The sequence below is a fragment of the Micrasema longulum genome, unplaced genomic scaffold (assembly GCF_059751315.1).
Source record: "Micrasema longulum isolate JH-2025_06_02 unplaced genomic scaffold, ASM5975131v1 h1tg000725l, whole genome shotgun sequence".
NCBI lineage: Eukaryota > Metazoa > Arthropoda > Insecta > Trichoptera > Brachycentridae > Micrasema > Micrasema longulum.
This window is the reverse complement of record NW_028277921.1, coordinates 1946823-1962987: the sequence shown is the minus strand read 5'-3', so window position 1 is coordinate 1962987 and position 16165 is coordinate 1946823. Positions and strand designations below refer to the sequence as shown.

Genomic DNA, 16165 nt, shown 5'->3' with positions numbered 1-16165 from the left:
AAAGTCGACAGAGGTGGAGGATTTAATAAAGTCGAACTAGTGAATGTTACACATGCGTAATATGATCACTTAAACTGGCGAATGACAAGTCATAAGCCCTGTAAATGCGTAGAAATCCATATGCCGTTCCCAAGAAGTGCAAACTTATTCTAATGGTTGCATTCTCGTATGAAATTATTTTTGGTGTTTAGGTAAATTATAATTTTGTACATGGCGACGATAATTTTATTATCAATGATTAGAAAGATGTAAAGGTACTCTAATATAATAGTTTACCTTGTCGCTGCACACGCATACGTAGTCGGGGTTGCAGTAGGCGCAGTCGCACTCCTCGCAGTCGTTCCAGAAAATCTCCCCATTGCACCCCATGGGCTGGGGGGGCCGAAGGGCGCGGGGGGCCTTCCTGCCCCCCACCTCCACCCACACCGGCCGGTTCATCCACACAACGCCAATTTATACAATTTTTAGTCACGGGTCAAATCCGCACTCATCACAAATTAACCGATTTGTCACTACACTACCGGCCTCGTCACATTGAATTCGGAAATGCTAATCGAATCCTTGTACCGCTTTTCAAAACAGTCAGAATCGAACAAAGTAAGTACTATGACCCCAGACGTTCCGAGTCTTTATTTAAAAAGTACCTAACGTTATCAGATTTTATAACAAAAGTTTAAGTAACACTGTTCGAAATTCAAATCACACCACAAACTTAAATTGACGTATAGGTCTCCATTTTAATAAATTTTCCGCCATCCGTAAATAATACTCCGGCGAATATGCGTTTCCTACAAAGTAAATTGCATACACGATTTCTTCATCACCACAATTGAATAAACGATATTTTGATTGGGTCAGATTGAAATGTTTTAATTCAACCGTGTGCTTGTAAGGAAGGGCAGATAATAATCTATCAAGGGAGGTCAACATGTCATATTGATTCGGTCAAGTGAGCTGATTGAGAGAACAACGCTATGATGTATTCAATCGATTATGTATTTTTATTGTTGATAATGACGAGAACATACGAGAATGATTGTTGAAGCTGAATGTATCGACTTAAACTAATAAAAAATGTTATTTATTCACAAGCTCCATCTCCGATTTAGCAATTATTGCATTGCTCTTAATAACAGGAAAAAAAACAAATCTCGATACGCATGCAAATATTTGCGTGAGAGAGATATTTATATACATATATATTTCCTTAGTTCGTATTTCTGTGTATAATGAGTTCATTATCATACGAAACTATATCTACAACATTAAATTTAAAATAATAAAAAATAAATTTACTTTAAAATTTAAAATAATTATTCAATATACATATTCGATTGAATTCTCGCATGAAACGATATGCCTGTTTTGTTTTTTTGCAGTTGCGGTGTAATTACACCATTTTTTAATCACAAACGATCACTGAAGTATAGTTAAATAGAGGTGACGCTTCATACAACGCGAATTTGAAATCGTGTTCTAAAAATTATCGAACAACATTGCCGTGCAAAACGCGTAGGACGCAAAAGGACTAACTGTTTATGCCGCTTACTCTGAATTCGAAACTGTACGTCGCGCCCATTTGCACTGTTTCACATTTGCTTAGCGTATACAGGGAAAAACACTATTTCCCACCAAATACAAGATAAGCTCAGAAACCTATTTTGAATGGAACACAAGCCGAATGCTTAGTACCGCATCTAGTGTAAACATATTATCAATGCATACGGCTGATTTTTTTTTCATAGAATCACGTCTATTCACGAAAAATATCCGATAGAGATGAAAGCAAGAAAGGCAATTACCCACGAATTGAAATGCCATATACTACACGCTTGTAACATGTCTATTTAATTACATGTCATGGATCATAAGTAAAGTAAATTTTAAATCAGAGAAAATTCACAGAAAATTGAGGTTCATGTCTTAAATGCTAAACATAGAAAAGTTTTTAGTTTCGCGGTAAATTAATGTTTGAAACTAATAATAATTAGTGTTTCTCGGATGACCCCATGTCACAAGAGACGAGTTTTATTTACAGAACAAACAAATGTCACCATTTCAAATCGTGTTATGGTTTTCTCTTTAATTGCTTTCACAAGCGGACGTCTATTGTTGTATGAACGCGGTCCTTTGTTTGGACGAGACAGATAATTGAAGAGTAGTGTAAAGTATAATCTACTTGCATAAATTAACACTTCACTTATGTAGGAAGCCTGCGATGGTTACGGCCCCTTTAGATAATAACAAATCAAATGAACTCACGTACGTCCACTCAAATGTTAATAGAAAAATCACAAACGTTCATTAAAAATAAAAAAGGCGTTTTAAAATGCTTTGAAAACGGCACCGTTGTAATATGTAAATAAAAAACCAAAAATATCATAAATAAAATATGCCAAAGTTAAAACTTCAATGGCGAAAAGTAGATAAAAAAAGCAAAGAAATTACAAGTAAGCACGATTCACAGATGCGTCAGAAAAATTCAAAAGATTTTGTTTTGACAGCGAATAGCGCGGGAAAGTGCGTTCGTTACAACCGATCGGTCCGACAGCGACCGTGGGGCAATATAAACTGATCGCTGATGAAGCGGCAAGGCGAACCGAGTACCGACTAGAGGACGCGGGGTGACGGTGTGAGGTCTGAAGACCCCGCTACACCTTACGTTTTCAGCAGAGATTTTCCACAGCTGGCTTGCTATTAATTCTACTTAGTTCAATACCTTGAAACTACTACCATGGACACACTGGGCTCGATTTCATATGATTGTTTTCAATTCCGAAGTTATAATGTATTTCACAGTGTTCCTATTAACGCCCAGAGTAATTCTATAAACAAGTGGATTAATAAGACTCGCACCGCCATATTTTTAGCAAAAATAATTAAAATAACAATGTTTTACGGAAACAATCATACATGTTTTGTTACTGTTTTTAGAGAATTATGAACAGATGTATGAATTCTTGATATGACTATAAATAACACGTTATTTCAAGTATTTCAATACGTTTTTAAAAATGTTTATTCCATTATAATATTTTAATTCAACAAAACATAATTAGTTTTGTTGGAATGCTATGCAAAGAAGCGTATTGATAAATGTTAAACCCCACTCCATTATTGAGAATTGAATAAATTCTGTGAATAATGATAGCTCGTGAAAAAAACCAAATGAAAATATTTGATTACTGACAGTTATAGAAAAAATTGACAGAAAAACAGGTATATTTTACATATTTTCAATGATATTTTGGCACTTATTAATAATAGAGATATTTTAAAAGTTATTTTTTATTTTTAATACAAATTGAAAATTCTCATTGTTTATCGAAATATTCAAATTTTCAGACCATTTCCTATAAGTCGAAAATAACTTGAGCTGGAAAAATGGTAGAGTTGTGGGAGAGCGGGGTTTGAACGTGCCGTCGGACCACAACGTTATCACGGAACCACAACCGGTTCCCACAATTTCAGGATTCCCGATATGCATAGGAGTTGGGGTAGGTAAATCAATTGTAAAGGCTGACATTTTGGGGATTAATATACGTAAACAATATAATAATAATTTGATACCACAACTGAGTATTTGAAACATTTTTATTTTATTTTATTTATTAAAGGAAAACAACAGCCATTACAAAAATTATTTACAAATAAACCAAAATTATGGGCCAATTATGGTTTTCTTAACATAACTAAATACAATGTCAAAAAAAGAAGAAAAAAAAGGCGTTAATTGAAATAGCCACTCCGCATCATTCCACACGTAAAAAATAAATAAAGTATTACAATAATAATGAAATAATAAAAATAAAGTTTTTTGTTTACTCGGACTTAAAAGTCCTTTCGCCGGCGGATCCATACGGAGTAATACGGATATATCAGTTCTTCCTTTCTTTCTTCTTTCAAACAAGCGAAAAAATTTGCAAACTATGATATTTTTAAAAGGTGTACTTATTATTAAATGTTTTAAGTTCCTATTAATTTTAAATATGCAACTGTCACAAAATAAAAAGGCCTTTGTTCATGGTTATTATGGCAGATTTTTGCCAAAAAAATAAGAAGTGGCCATCAATATGACGTAAATAATCAAAGAACTGGAGTTTAAAAAACACGTTGTTGAAAATCGGGTGACAATTATTTTCCACGATATTTTTAATTAATCATTACTAATAAAACAGTGTAACGATGCAGATCATTAATAGTGATAATTAAGCACAAACCAAATCGGTCAACTCTCGAGATATTTTTGAATCGCGTCTCTAATGCGTGACATATAATAGAAATAGTTCGTTTGTACTTATGTAAATGGCGAATAATTCATTGTCACAGATTATTGTGAACCAGCGGACAAGGCTCCCAAGTGCCAAGACCTTGCCATTAAGACGAGAACAGTGCACTATTTACACTCTACCCCCACACGGAGGCGTCAGGATTTATTAATAATATAATAGAATGGCGTCAGATGATTTTTGATCTGCTGAGAAAAAGTGGTCGCGGAACTAACCATTCTAGTCGTGGACTGTAAACCGAAAGTCTCAAGGTCCGACTCAGCATTCCTACAATACTTACCGAGTACTGCAACTAGCAATAAGGATTGTGCCTAGATTATGCATATTATCATTTATACAGGTAATTAATTTAAAACTTGCATTGTTACGTAAGCGTTAAAAATAAAAGTAGTAATCACCATAAATAAACATTTCGATAAAATTACGTACATTCGAAAGAGAAATGTAAACGAACGCAGGTACCTTTTTACCAGAATTTTTCATACGAGTGCTCGTATGAAAAATTCAAGCAAATGAGTATTGGTATCTACGAGTAGTTCATACCTTTAAAATATAACAATGAACTACAAAGTTAGAGCAACAAACATCCAAAATATAGTTCTTATTACCATTGAAAAATGATAGTGGATACATTATTTAGTACCTACATAACTTTACAATTTCTATATTAAATCATATTCTATATCATATTATTAAATTTTATTTGTATGTATATTTGTAAATATCTAATCTGTTAACTTGTATTTCGACCAACATTATAATAATATTTCGATAAAATACCTTAACATAAAAAACAGCAGTACCTACCTAATCAGCGCCTGTATTATGTGCTACGAAGTATTTTAAATACCTACGAAAATGTGAAATTTTATCGGTAACGCGTACAATAAAAATGATTTTAATAAAAACGCACTTCTTCGAACGACGTCACTAGTTCGTCCGAATCAACCAATGATAAGAGAGTTGCGATGGATTTCCCGTTTATGGTAAGTCAACTGACCAATCAGCAGAACTCACCGAGAAGAAGGGGAAGAGAACTTGAGACGTCACACGCGGAGTAATTTCAAAAATACAAAACTTTAAAAAATCATAGCGCATATAATACAATGCATAAAACTTAAAAATAAATTAATTTTAAGTCTATGAACAAATAAATAAAATAATACTAAACTTCTTCATTAAAGTAACAAGTAACAAAAGTATAGGTAAAGGTACTAAAAGTACTAGATATAAACATGAGTCAATGACAATTTGCCGAAAAACTCTTATACATAATAAGCAGTTTACCGATTTGTATTTAGGAATAATTTTGTTTTTTTATTGAGATTATGAAAACAATTTTAAATGGTACCTTATTACTCGTCCTATTTAGGAATAGTTATCGCTACCGGTGCGTGGGATTCACGCTTCGTACCATTGAACCTTTAACTAGGACGCAAGTTTAGTATTCACCCACGTATATGAGTGGTCTATCAATAAACTTCATAGTATAAATCATAAAAAATAATGTTCCATCTATAAAAATTCAAGAAGTAATATGGGCGAAGTCCTTCAAAATAATATGCAAATTTCCACAATTTTGAGTCATCATTTTCAAAACTCGACACACACATCTCATGAAAGTGTATTTTTAGACATTTTATGTAAATGCAGAGTGGTCGAGTGTTTATGGAAGTGAAAATGCCCCCTTCTGAGGGAAACGACCTTCTTGTCTCCGAACATTACATTAAATATACGTAAATTCAAAAAACTTAATCGTTTCACCGTTGATCGTGATTGAAATAATTTATTAAGGAGACAACAAAAACACAAGTTCGATCAAATAATCGTTTACATCCATCGTTAAAATTAGTTCAACAAATTTCAAATTTAATTAATAAAAAAAAACACAATTGAACACACGATTAGGGCCTATTTCATAGGTATCAAAAAAATCTGTGTATAAATTCAACGATACAATTATATAGGGTGGTTTGATATTTATTGTATTATAATTATTTTTATTTATTTGATGCAAACGAACAAACCAATACGGCATGATGCCGACTAATCTCCACTCTGTTTCCTTTTGCAGAATTTTTACCAGCGAGAGCAGCCATTAAATAAATATATCTTTAGGTGATCCAGAACATTCTTTTATGTACTCGTATATGTAATTTTCGATACCTTTTTGGCATTGAATTTGTTAATACATATATTTACATGATATTTTTTATTCTCCTTTTGTCGTCAAGTGTAAATACGTTATAAATACGCTCGTTCCTAAATGAACCTTTGCCATAACTCCTTGAGAATATTAATTATAAAATTATGCTTAATATATTTTCTAAATAAATTAGTTAAAAAAAAACTATCCACCCTAATTTTACAGCATAGATGTATGAAATGGGCCTGTAAGTTAAATGCATGAGATTACAAAGCGTACTTCTTATATTTGTAGGTATACAATTTTTTTACGGATTGTAACAGTTAGGTAACCACGGAGCATATATGCTGAATTTTTCTTAACAGAATATTAAATATATCGATATTTTATGGCGTTTGTTTTTAAGAGGGCCAAACATATTCCATATACACCGCAAGACAAATAAATCTACGAGTTCTCAAAAAAAACTAAAATTGACATATAATGAATTATTCTTGATATTTAATTAGTTTTTTTTATATTGTTTGACATATGTGATGACTACTCGTTATTTCAAGGTTAAAATAAAAAATCTTACTCATGAATTGTACTTAGAAATTGCCATTATATATCAGGTATCAGATTACCCGAACCTTAGAGACCCATAACGGTTCATTTATGGTCGAGTGTTTGTGATGGAATAATAAAAGACATGTTATTTTTTAATTCATATTTAAGAAGTAGGTTCTTATCGCTTTATTTTAAATTAAAGTATTTTACATTTAAACATATTTATAACATTTAAAAATATTTAGTACTTAGTGAATTCACCTTTATTTTTTATAACATGTAAAATTCTATTATTTAGAGAAGCGTAAAGCGAATCTAAAATTTCTGATGTTATTTCTTCTTCCCAAACTTGAATTAAGTTTTTTTTTAATTCCTCAATGTTTTTTGATTTTTTTTTCCCGACTTTTTTTTTCATAATCGCCCATAAATTTTCTATCGGGTTCAAATCAGGGCTATTCCCGGGCCACGTCAACGATTTTGAGCCAATTTTCTCCTTGAATTCATTGATCTATAAAAAAACAATAAATTATTTATCATGTGGTCACAAAATGCATTTAAAAATATATATATTTGTACTCACAGTGCGGGCTCTATGGCACGGCGCAGAATCGTCCTGAAAAATTGGGTCCGCGGTATACTGCGTAATGTCCTCGATTGTTGGAATAATATGTTTTTTTAACACTTTTTTGTACTGAATGGCATTCATCGTACCCTGTACAAAATTTAGAGGTCCTAAACCGTATGCTGTCATGCACCCCCAAATCATCACGTAGGGTGAATGTTTAACGGTTCGAGTGACGCACGACGGATGATATCTTTCCCCACGTTTTCGTCGAACTATCTTTCTGCCGTCTGGACCAAAAAGGTTGAATTTTGATTCATCAGAGAAAACAACATTTTGCCAATCCTCCAAGGTCCAATTCTGGTGCTCTTTCGCCCAATCCAGTCTAGCCTTCTTCATTTTGTCCGTGAGTAATGGTTTCTTTGCGGGACTCCGTGCTTGGAAACCATGCTCCAACAGCCGCCTGGACACTGTTTTTACTGAAAATGTTGATGTGCTGGTAGACTGCACCTCTGCGTGTATTTCAGGTGCCGTTAAAAATCGATCGCGCATAACAATTTTTTTTATTAAGCGATCATCTCGGGCAGATGTCACGCGCCCCCGTCCGCTTCCTTTTTTCCGTTCTATGGATCCAGTTTCTTGGATTTTTTTAAATAAAAACCTCACTGCACCTTCTGAATACCCAACTCGACGAGATATTTCACAATTAGATATGTTTTCTTGCGACAATGTGATTATTTTGGATTTTATCGCAATCGACATTTGCTTTGCACTTTCCATGATTGTTGTGTTATGTTCACTCAAACGCGGGTAAAACAAGACTGTTGAGACATTTAAAAATGTAAATATTGTAGAAAGGTGACACATAGTGTCCTTAATTTATTAAACAAAAGAAAGAGGTATCGATAAAGGATTTCTTAGAAAAAGGGTTCAGTAAAGTCAAGGGGCGCGGTAGCAGGTAAACTCGTAATTTTTTTTGTCTTGCGGTGTATATAAAAGAAAAACGATTTCCATCAAAAGTTTAGGGCAGTCAACACAATTATCTTCGCTAAATGTCGAATTAGATGAAATAAATGTTCTACATAAGTAAAATCTCAAAATAAACTTACACGACATAAAAAATACTTTTGAGATTTGTACAAATAAATTAATGTTACTCATTCTGTACAAACAATTTTAATATTGTTGTATTGTAAGCGCGATTGTTAATTAATATTCAAGAAGTGTACAAATTTCTAAATAATCAGGTGATCAACTTCTCCACGTCTCCGTCGAATTTATAATTGAATACTTGTTAATTGTTGGACAAGTGAAAGATTATATTGAACAATAATAAAATCGGTAGTTGAAATTTTGGGCTTGATTTCAATTGCAAAACTAGTTTATTTTTTACTTGTCGATACAAAACATAGTCACGAAATATCAGCGATCACGCACACGACTGTTATAACCGTACCAGACGGATCAGAAAACTGTACAAGAAATAAATTTAAAAAAGTCACCCAAACAAAATCATGGGGCTAGTTGACTTTGTAAATTTTTACTATATCGGTAACCCTCCTACAATACGGTAGATAGGTTTCTATAAAATGCCTCGTTACGTTAAACCGTGTTATACGGACTTAGATCCAGTACAAAATGGGGGGAGTTAGGTTCCAAAAAATAAAACAGTTTTTTTTGTTATTAAAAAATAATTAAAAAAAAAACATATTTATGTGTCAAACAGTAAAAAAAACTTTTTTAATGTGATAAATGATGATTTGATGATTTTCTTCCGCATCGCTGCTCGATACAACTAAATGTATACGTTATTTCACTTTTTGAATCTTTTTTATCATTGCGATTTTCGTCCTCTTGTAAAAGGTCTACAATTTTCGAGTTCTCGCTGTTTATTAAAAGGTCGTTGTGGATTTTCTGGTACCTACGAAAACAATTTTCCAATTCTCTTTTTAATTTTCGGCTTCTTTCCGCGGATGGGTATACATTGTCTAGATTTTTTATTTGGCTTGGGCCTTCTTGTATTTTCTTCAAGGTAATTATTTCATTTAACAATCCTGATCTCTGTTCTCCTGATTTCGAATTAGAAAATAAATTTATCCAGTTTACGGCGGAGTCCTTTTACCGACCCTAATATACGGAATTTGAAAAATAAGGGTAATGTAGGCTGAATGCGGTCGAAATGCGATATTTCAGGCGAAAGTGATGTGAACATAGGTTCACAAATTTCGGGATCCGGGTATGAAGAATGCAAGGCTAAGGGCCAATTGCATAAACAAAAGTTAAGTGAAATAATTGTATCGTTTTCGACAAAATGGACAAAAGAGGCGCTCGAAAACTCATTTTGCACATTTGCACGTCAAACAAAACAACTCATTTTGCACATTTGAATGAAAACGCAAAAAATATTTAATTTTAAACTTAATTTTTTTTTATGCAACTGGTCATAAGACGAGCATCATGGACAAAATTTAAAAAAAGAGGGGGTGCGATGGTTTGGACATGTAGAGGAAATCAACAGAACGGCTATAAAAAAATAAAATCCGGAAAGACGTGGTATGACCAAATTGGAATATTCGGCGTTCTAGATAAGAAAATGTATAAATAGAAAGGATGCGAGGACTTTGATGTATGTAAATTAGGAGCTGTTTGGCATTCTATCCGTTTTGCCTGCCCCTACAGGAAAACGGGGGTTTGCTTTATTGTATATTAATCATTGAGTTTTTCTACTGACATTTCTTGGTGGAACTGCATTTTAATTATTATAAGTAAAAACATTAGTTTTTTAATCCGAAAATGGATGGTCTCCTGTTAGAATGTTTATCGATTTAAAAAGTGTCTTATGCCATGACACTTCTATTGGCGGCATTTTTAACATATCATTACGATAAATTTTATTTTTTATAATTGAACGAGAAAATCAATGTGATATGAAAATAAAACACTTTGTTTTTAAGCAATTATAAATTATTTTACTACCGCTCCTCAGAGTAACAAGGCGCCATAGCTGTCGAACCGCCCATACGGACTAAAATCATTCTAGGATTATCAATCACGAAGTTTGCTAAAGTTTACAGCAAAACAATGGGCCGTAGGTACTCAGGTCGAGAACCGCAAGCGCAGCGAAGAAACCGTATGTTACACGTCTGTCGTTAAACCGCTTTTTTTCTATGGAATAGAGCGAAATGCCATCGGAAGATGCGCCTCTTAACCGAGGTATAATTTACACCGTGGAGAGTGTTAATATCATAAAAAAAGATTGTATTAAAATCAAATCGAAATCGTCGCGTTGGGGAAATAAGGTTTTATCAAACAACTTTTTTTTTTTACTTTTAACTTTTATAGTATTTACATTTAAATATCGGTTCTATCTAAAGGAATTCAATCCTTAATTATTATTAAGTTTATTAAGACAATATTAATAAAAAATGTTGGATAAAATAATGTCTTCGTTTCAAACTTTCATGTCTCAAAAAAATCATGAATCTACATAGAACCTTGTTTCTCCAATGCGACGATTTGTCAATTATACCTTGATAAAGGAGTGCGTAGTAGCTCAAAAGCCGGTCGGTATTTAAATAATATAAAGTGGTTAAGTTTTTTTATTTTAATTGAATCTGTACAAATTTAAAATCGCAGTATTAAGCGGATGCCAAAAAGAGTGAAAATTTGGATCAAGATTTGGACGAGTTCTAAAATTAAGGATTCGACACAGTCAAGATCTGATTAGTCTTAGATTTATACTATGCAGCTAATAGTAATTTAGATTCAATCTTTATCGCTTTATAAGAAGTGAGTGAATTAAACCCCCAAATAATACAACAAATTTCCTGTCAGTGCAACTAACTTCGCACCGATAAACTGGCATTTACAACATTAATAACAAATCATCACGCCGTTTTCCCGTAAGGATAGGCAGAGAGGATAGAACGCAACATAACTTTATATTTGTATACATATCTTGCTTCTTCTACGTTCATACATCTTCCCATGCACGCGTGCCGATTATTCCGATTTTTAACATGTCCATCTTCTAGTATTTGTTGGATTCGGTCATGCCATGTTTTTCTCGGTCTTCCTCTATTTTTGCATCCATCAACATTCGCATTGTAAATATTTTTAGCCGTTTTTTCGCTGTCCATTCGCTCTAAATGTCCAAACCAATGCAGAGCTCCTTTCTTGATTTTGTCGATAGTGCTTATCTCAGCCTTACATATTATACGGATCTCAACATTTGTGCATCTATCGTACATAGTTTTACCACACATTCGCCTGAGAGATTGAATTTCGACAGTGTTCAGCCTACTTTCATCCCTGTTTTTCCAAATCCGTACTTCGCTCCCATACATCTGGGTCGGGACCAGGACTTAATTGTGAAATGCTAATTTTGCCTCTTGCGACAAACACTTATTTGCCAAGGTTGATTTAAGTGCACCGTTCACTCTGTTCCCGGCACTTATCTTCCTTTTAATATCTTCCTAAGTCATTCCATCACTAGTAACCATACTTCCCAGAAACACAAATTCCTTTACCTGTTAAGTATAACCCTCTAATTCACAGAGATTTCACTTATAGTCTTTATTTTATGTCTTTCAAAAACCATCACATTCTATTTATCGACATTCTTCAGCAAATCACTTCCCTTGCATACATCGTAGACTTTTGTTACCCAGAGGAGAAAAATGTTGCTCAGTTAAAACTAGTTTCTCAAACACTATCTGTGGAGATAACTACAGATATTTGACTGCATCGGAAATAAAACGGAAACGTTAGATTACCATTTGACGTTTATAGTTGCATTTATATAAAATAAAAAAAACCAACGCGACTGCTTTATTTTTCCACATAGAAAGTAAACAAGTTTGAATTTTAAATATAAATAATATTATCGAGGGTATATAGAAAACAGGATGCAAAATTATTTTTTTTGCAAGTTCCACTAATATAATTAGTGTCCTGACAAACAGACGGGTACGTCTCGAAACCGGTAGACACAGAAAAGTCGGTAAGTGGTTATATACAATTATTTACTAACAGAGTTGTCTAGAATTGTCTATAAATTAACGATTTTTTCAAATTGAAATGTGAATATTTGTATAAAAATTTGATTTGTCGGTAACATGTAATTAAATACGTTTAAAAAAAAAACATCAAAGTATACACATTTTCGTACGGGAAATTCGATTTTACCTAATTTGTTTACCGTTTCCAAATACGGTTATAAAAAATCCGTATTAGGAAATGATTATGGAATTGTTTTAATATTAGGCTAAATATTTCGACTAATGTTAGTACATATTAGTAGGTATATAACCACTTATCGACTTTTTATATATACAGGTTTCGAGACGTACCCGTCTTTTCATCACGACATTCACTACACCAACGGTGGCCTCCATGGTGTAGTGGTCAAGACGCTTGACTCGCGCACGGAAGGTTCCGGGTTCGATTCCCGATGAGAACACAAAAATTAAAATGTGATTTTTCTCAAACCTGGTTATTCTGTAATGTAATTCACCACTGTAATTGGGCCTCCTGGCCTGTTGTGGTGCAAAAAAATTAAATTAAATGAAATGAAACATGCTAATACTAAAATACACTTTCGCCCTTACAATCACCGAAGTATACATTTACGAAAAAATACATAAACTACACGTAGAGAGAGAAAATTAGGTAAATAATATTTAGTGATATGTTGCAGAATGTGTGGGGGTGGGGGCTAGGGTACGTCTCGAAATCGGCAGATAAAAAAAGTCGGTACGTGGTTAGTTGTTAATATCTACTAACATTAGTTGAAATGTTTGACCACAAAGTTAATGCTGTAAATAAGTTAAATAATAAAAAAATATTTCTTTTCATTATTGAAAATTGAAATAATTTATTATGTTTAGTTGTTTAAGGGTGATGGTTGTGTTTCTGAGTACTAAACGGTATTTATGATTAATTTTCTTTACAAGTTTGCATATGTTTGTTAGCTTTTAGATAAACTTTGCTAAATGCAAATAAGCAGTGAAGGAGGTGATGGTTGATTAGAGAAACAGCTATGTGCTATTCTTATGTAAATATTCCCAGAGAAAAATATTTAAAACGCAAATTACGTGTAACATCTAATTTATTGTTGGTAATATGTTAGGCAAATCTACAAAGAGAATAGTGTGAAATTTATTCAAGAAATTTAGTTAGAATCATGCTTTTTTTAAAGTGTCCACAACAATAATGCAAAAGGTAAATTTTATAGAAATGTAGGTAGAATGACCCATTCTTATACACAATACATATAATAAAAATCATGTTCCACATTTTTTTATTATTAAAAAATATATATTTGTACCCTGTATTTAGTAGCCTTACGTGTCATATACAAGGCTAAGGCTAAGGTAAAAATCGTTTTTGTTTGTCTTGGAAATGGGATGTTTGATCACTGATTTTGTTTTATTACCTTTATGAGTCCAATCACCATTGTTGCAAAGTTCAAGAACAATGGCGCGTGATAACTACTTTTATCTACAGTGTGGATATCTGTTAAGGATATTCCATCTTTCCTGCATTCTGCTTTTTGAAGCAGTCTTGACTATGGCGATGTAAAACTGAAAAATTGGCACTGAAATAAAAGATGTTCGATACTCTGTGAAGAAATATCATCGCATGGACAATAGTCATCATTCGCCTATATAAGTAACTTCTCATAGCTCCGTGTCCGGTAAAAAATTGGGTCGTTTTGAAAGTACTTTGGTGATGACGACGGAAGTTTGCAGCATCAGCCAGCGCTGGGAAAAACATTTTAGTGATTTTACCTGTATAAGAAGCGCGGTAATGATCCTCCCAACGCTGTTGCGTATTTCGTTTTATACAGCGTTTAGCAAAGGTAAGGGGAAATTCTGAGAAGAAAGGTGCCGTTCTTTTACAAGTTGCGGCTCTTGCTCGTTCATCCGCTCTCTCATTTCTAAGATACCCTTATTGTTCCACTTACGATGGTGCATAGGGCATCGCATTTGTAAATCAAATATAGCATATCTCATTCATCGGTACATGAGGGTAAGGTAATCAGTCGCTTCAGGGCCTGTATTACAATGAAAAGTTGACATTTACAAGTAAAATTAATTTTCCTGCATGAAAAATAGAATATGCATACAATTTTTTTTAAACATGTTCAATTACAGGTTATCGAAAAAGATACTTCAATTTTTTTTACAAATATACACATTTTCGTACATAATTACCGATTTTACTTAATTAGACTGTCGAAGATAACTCTGTTAACTTTCGACTGCAATCGCCCCCCAGGTGTCAGTCCAGAAACAACGAAATATTGCTGTGAACAAACGTTTTTGAAACCAATATTTCAAGTCAACCTTACTAGAAATCGAACCTGGGAGAATTCGCAAACCACTTCACCACGGACCGGACTTATCTCTACTCTTTTCAAGAATTTCACCAAAGAGTAGCTATCAAGTTGAAAACACTCGTCCAGGATTCTGGTTTTATTGGGTTTTCATTCGTCTGGATACGGTAAACAGATAACATTTGACCAAATGTTATTAAATATTTGTATAAAACCACTGACTGACTTTTCGCTGTCTACCGGTTTCGTCAGGACACCAGTTAAACCAACATGCAAAACCCACTATACACCTTCACCATAGTCAATAACAATTTCTCGGAATTCGCAAATCGCCAAATCAATTTTTATCATGACTTAAATAAAGATACAGGAGTTAAAACCTTACATATAAATAATAAAGGGTTAAAAGTAAATAATATGGAAATATTTTACATTAGGAAAGCTTTAAAAAATAATGTTACTTTGATCAATAATCAAACAAAATTTCAATATAGCCCATTTTGCGACGTTTCATTGTAATGGTCACCCTATACCTATTGAACTCACGCCTCTCCCTTCATCTCCTCCCTTTTTTACAACTATTTCTCCCACAACATAAAATATTTTCATAACCTAATCAGTGCATGTGCTTATTAAAATGCATGTCGTGATGGTTTTATATTTTTGTGCAACAACTATGGTAAAGGTGTATAGTAAGTTTTGCATGTTGGTTTAATTGGTGTCCTGACGAAGAGATCGGTACGTCTCGAAACCAGTGGACATAGAAAAGTCGGTAAGTGGTTACATACAAATATTTTATGACATTTAGTAAAATGTTTCACCACAATATTAATGCTTTAAATATGAATAACAGAGAATATTTTTGAGAATATGAATAATATGACTCATTTATGTGATCTTTTTACCTATATGCTGTGTAAAATTTATCATTCTCCCCCTCATCGTCTACGTCTCGTTTGCCTACCATGCAATAAGTCTCGGTTTAAATTTCAGACAAGGTCAACACGAAATGCTTATTTAAAATATAATATTTTAAAATACCCCCCCCAATCATCTTACCTTTTTGTAAAAAAAGATCCAAATACGCTATAGTTAGTGTAAAAATTAATGAAAAATATATATTACAACAGGGTCAATATAGCATGTTACAGTGATATTGTATTGTGCACTCAATTATTGAATAGAGTTGTAATTGTGATTGCTTACAAACCACAAACATTAAATGGATTTCTATCCGAAGCATTTAACGTATCCTGAGACAAGCCGTACTCAGCAAATTA

At 33.2% G+C, this 16165-nt stretch overlaps 1 protein-coding gene across 11 annotated transcripts in view; it reads right to left on the bottom strand.

The window, feature by feature from the left end:
- LOC148279417 (guanine nucleotide exchange factor DBS-like) overlaps nt 1-16165 on the bottom strand; it is a 177803-nt gene that overhangs the window by 52274 nt on the left and 109364 nt on the right. For 2 of the 11 annotated variants that reach the window (XR_015822889.1, XM_088229994.1), the window contains exons 1-2: nt 2449-2582; nt 277-788 (exon numbers count right to left, since the gene is read on the bottom strand). The exons of 6 other annotated variants lie outside the window; for them this stretch is intronic. Coding sequence is in view for 4 of the 5 variants with exons in the window: in XM_088229994.1 (XP_088086120.1) it covers nt 277-438 (162 nt within the window). In the remaining variant the exon portion in view is untranslated. Of the gene's footprint in view, nt 1-276; nt 789-2448; nt 2583-16165 lie in introns of those variants that run through there. 3 more of the 11 variants (XM_088229997.1, XM_088229996.1, XM_088229995.1) reach the window with 3 other exon arrangements.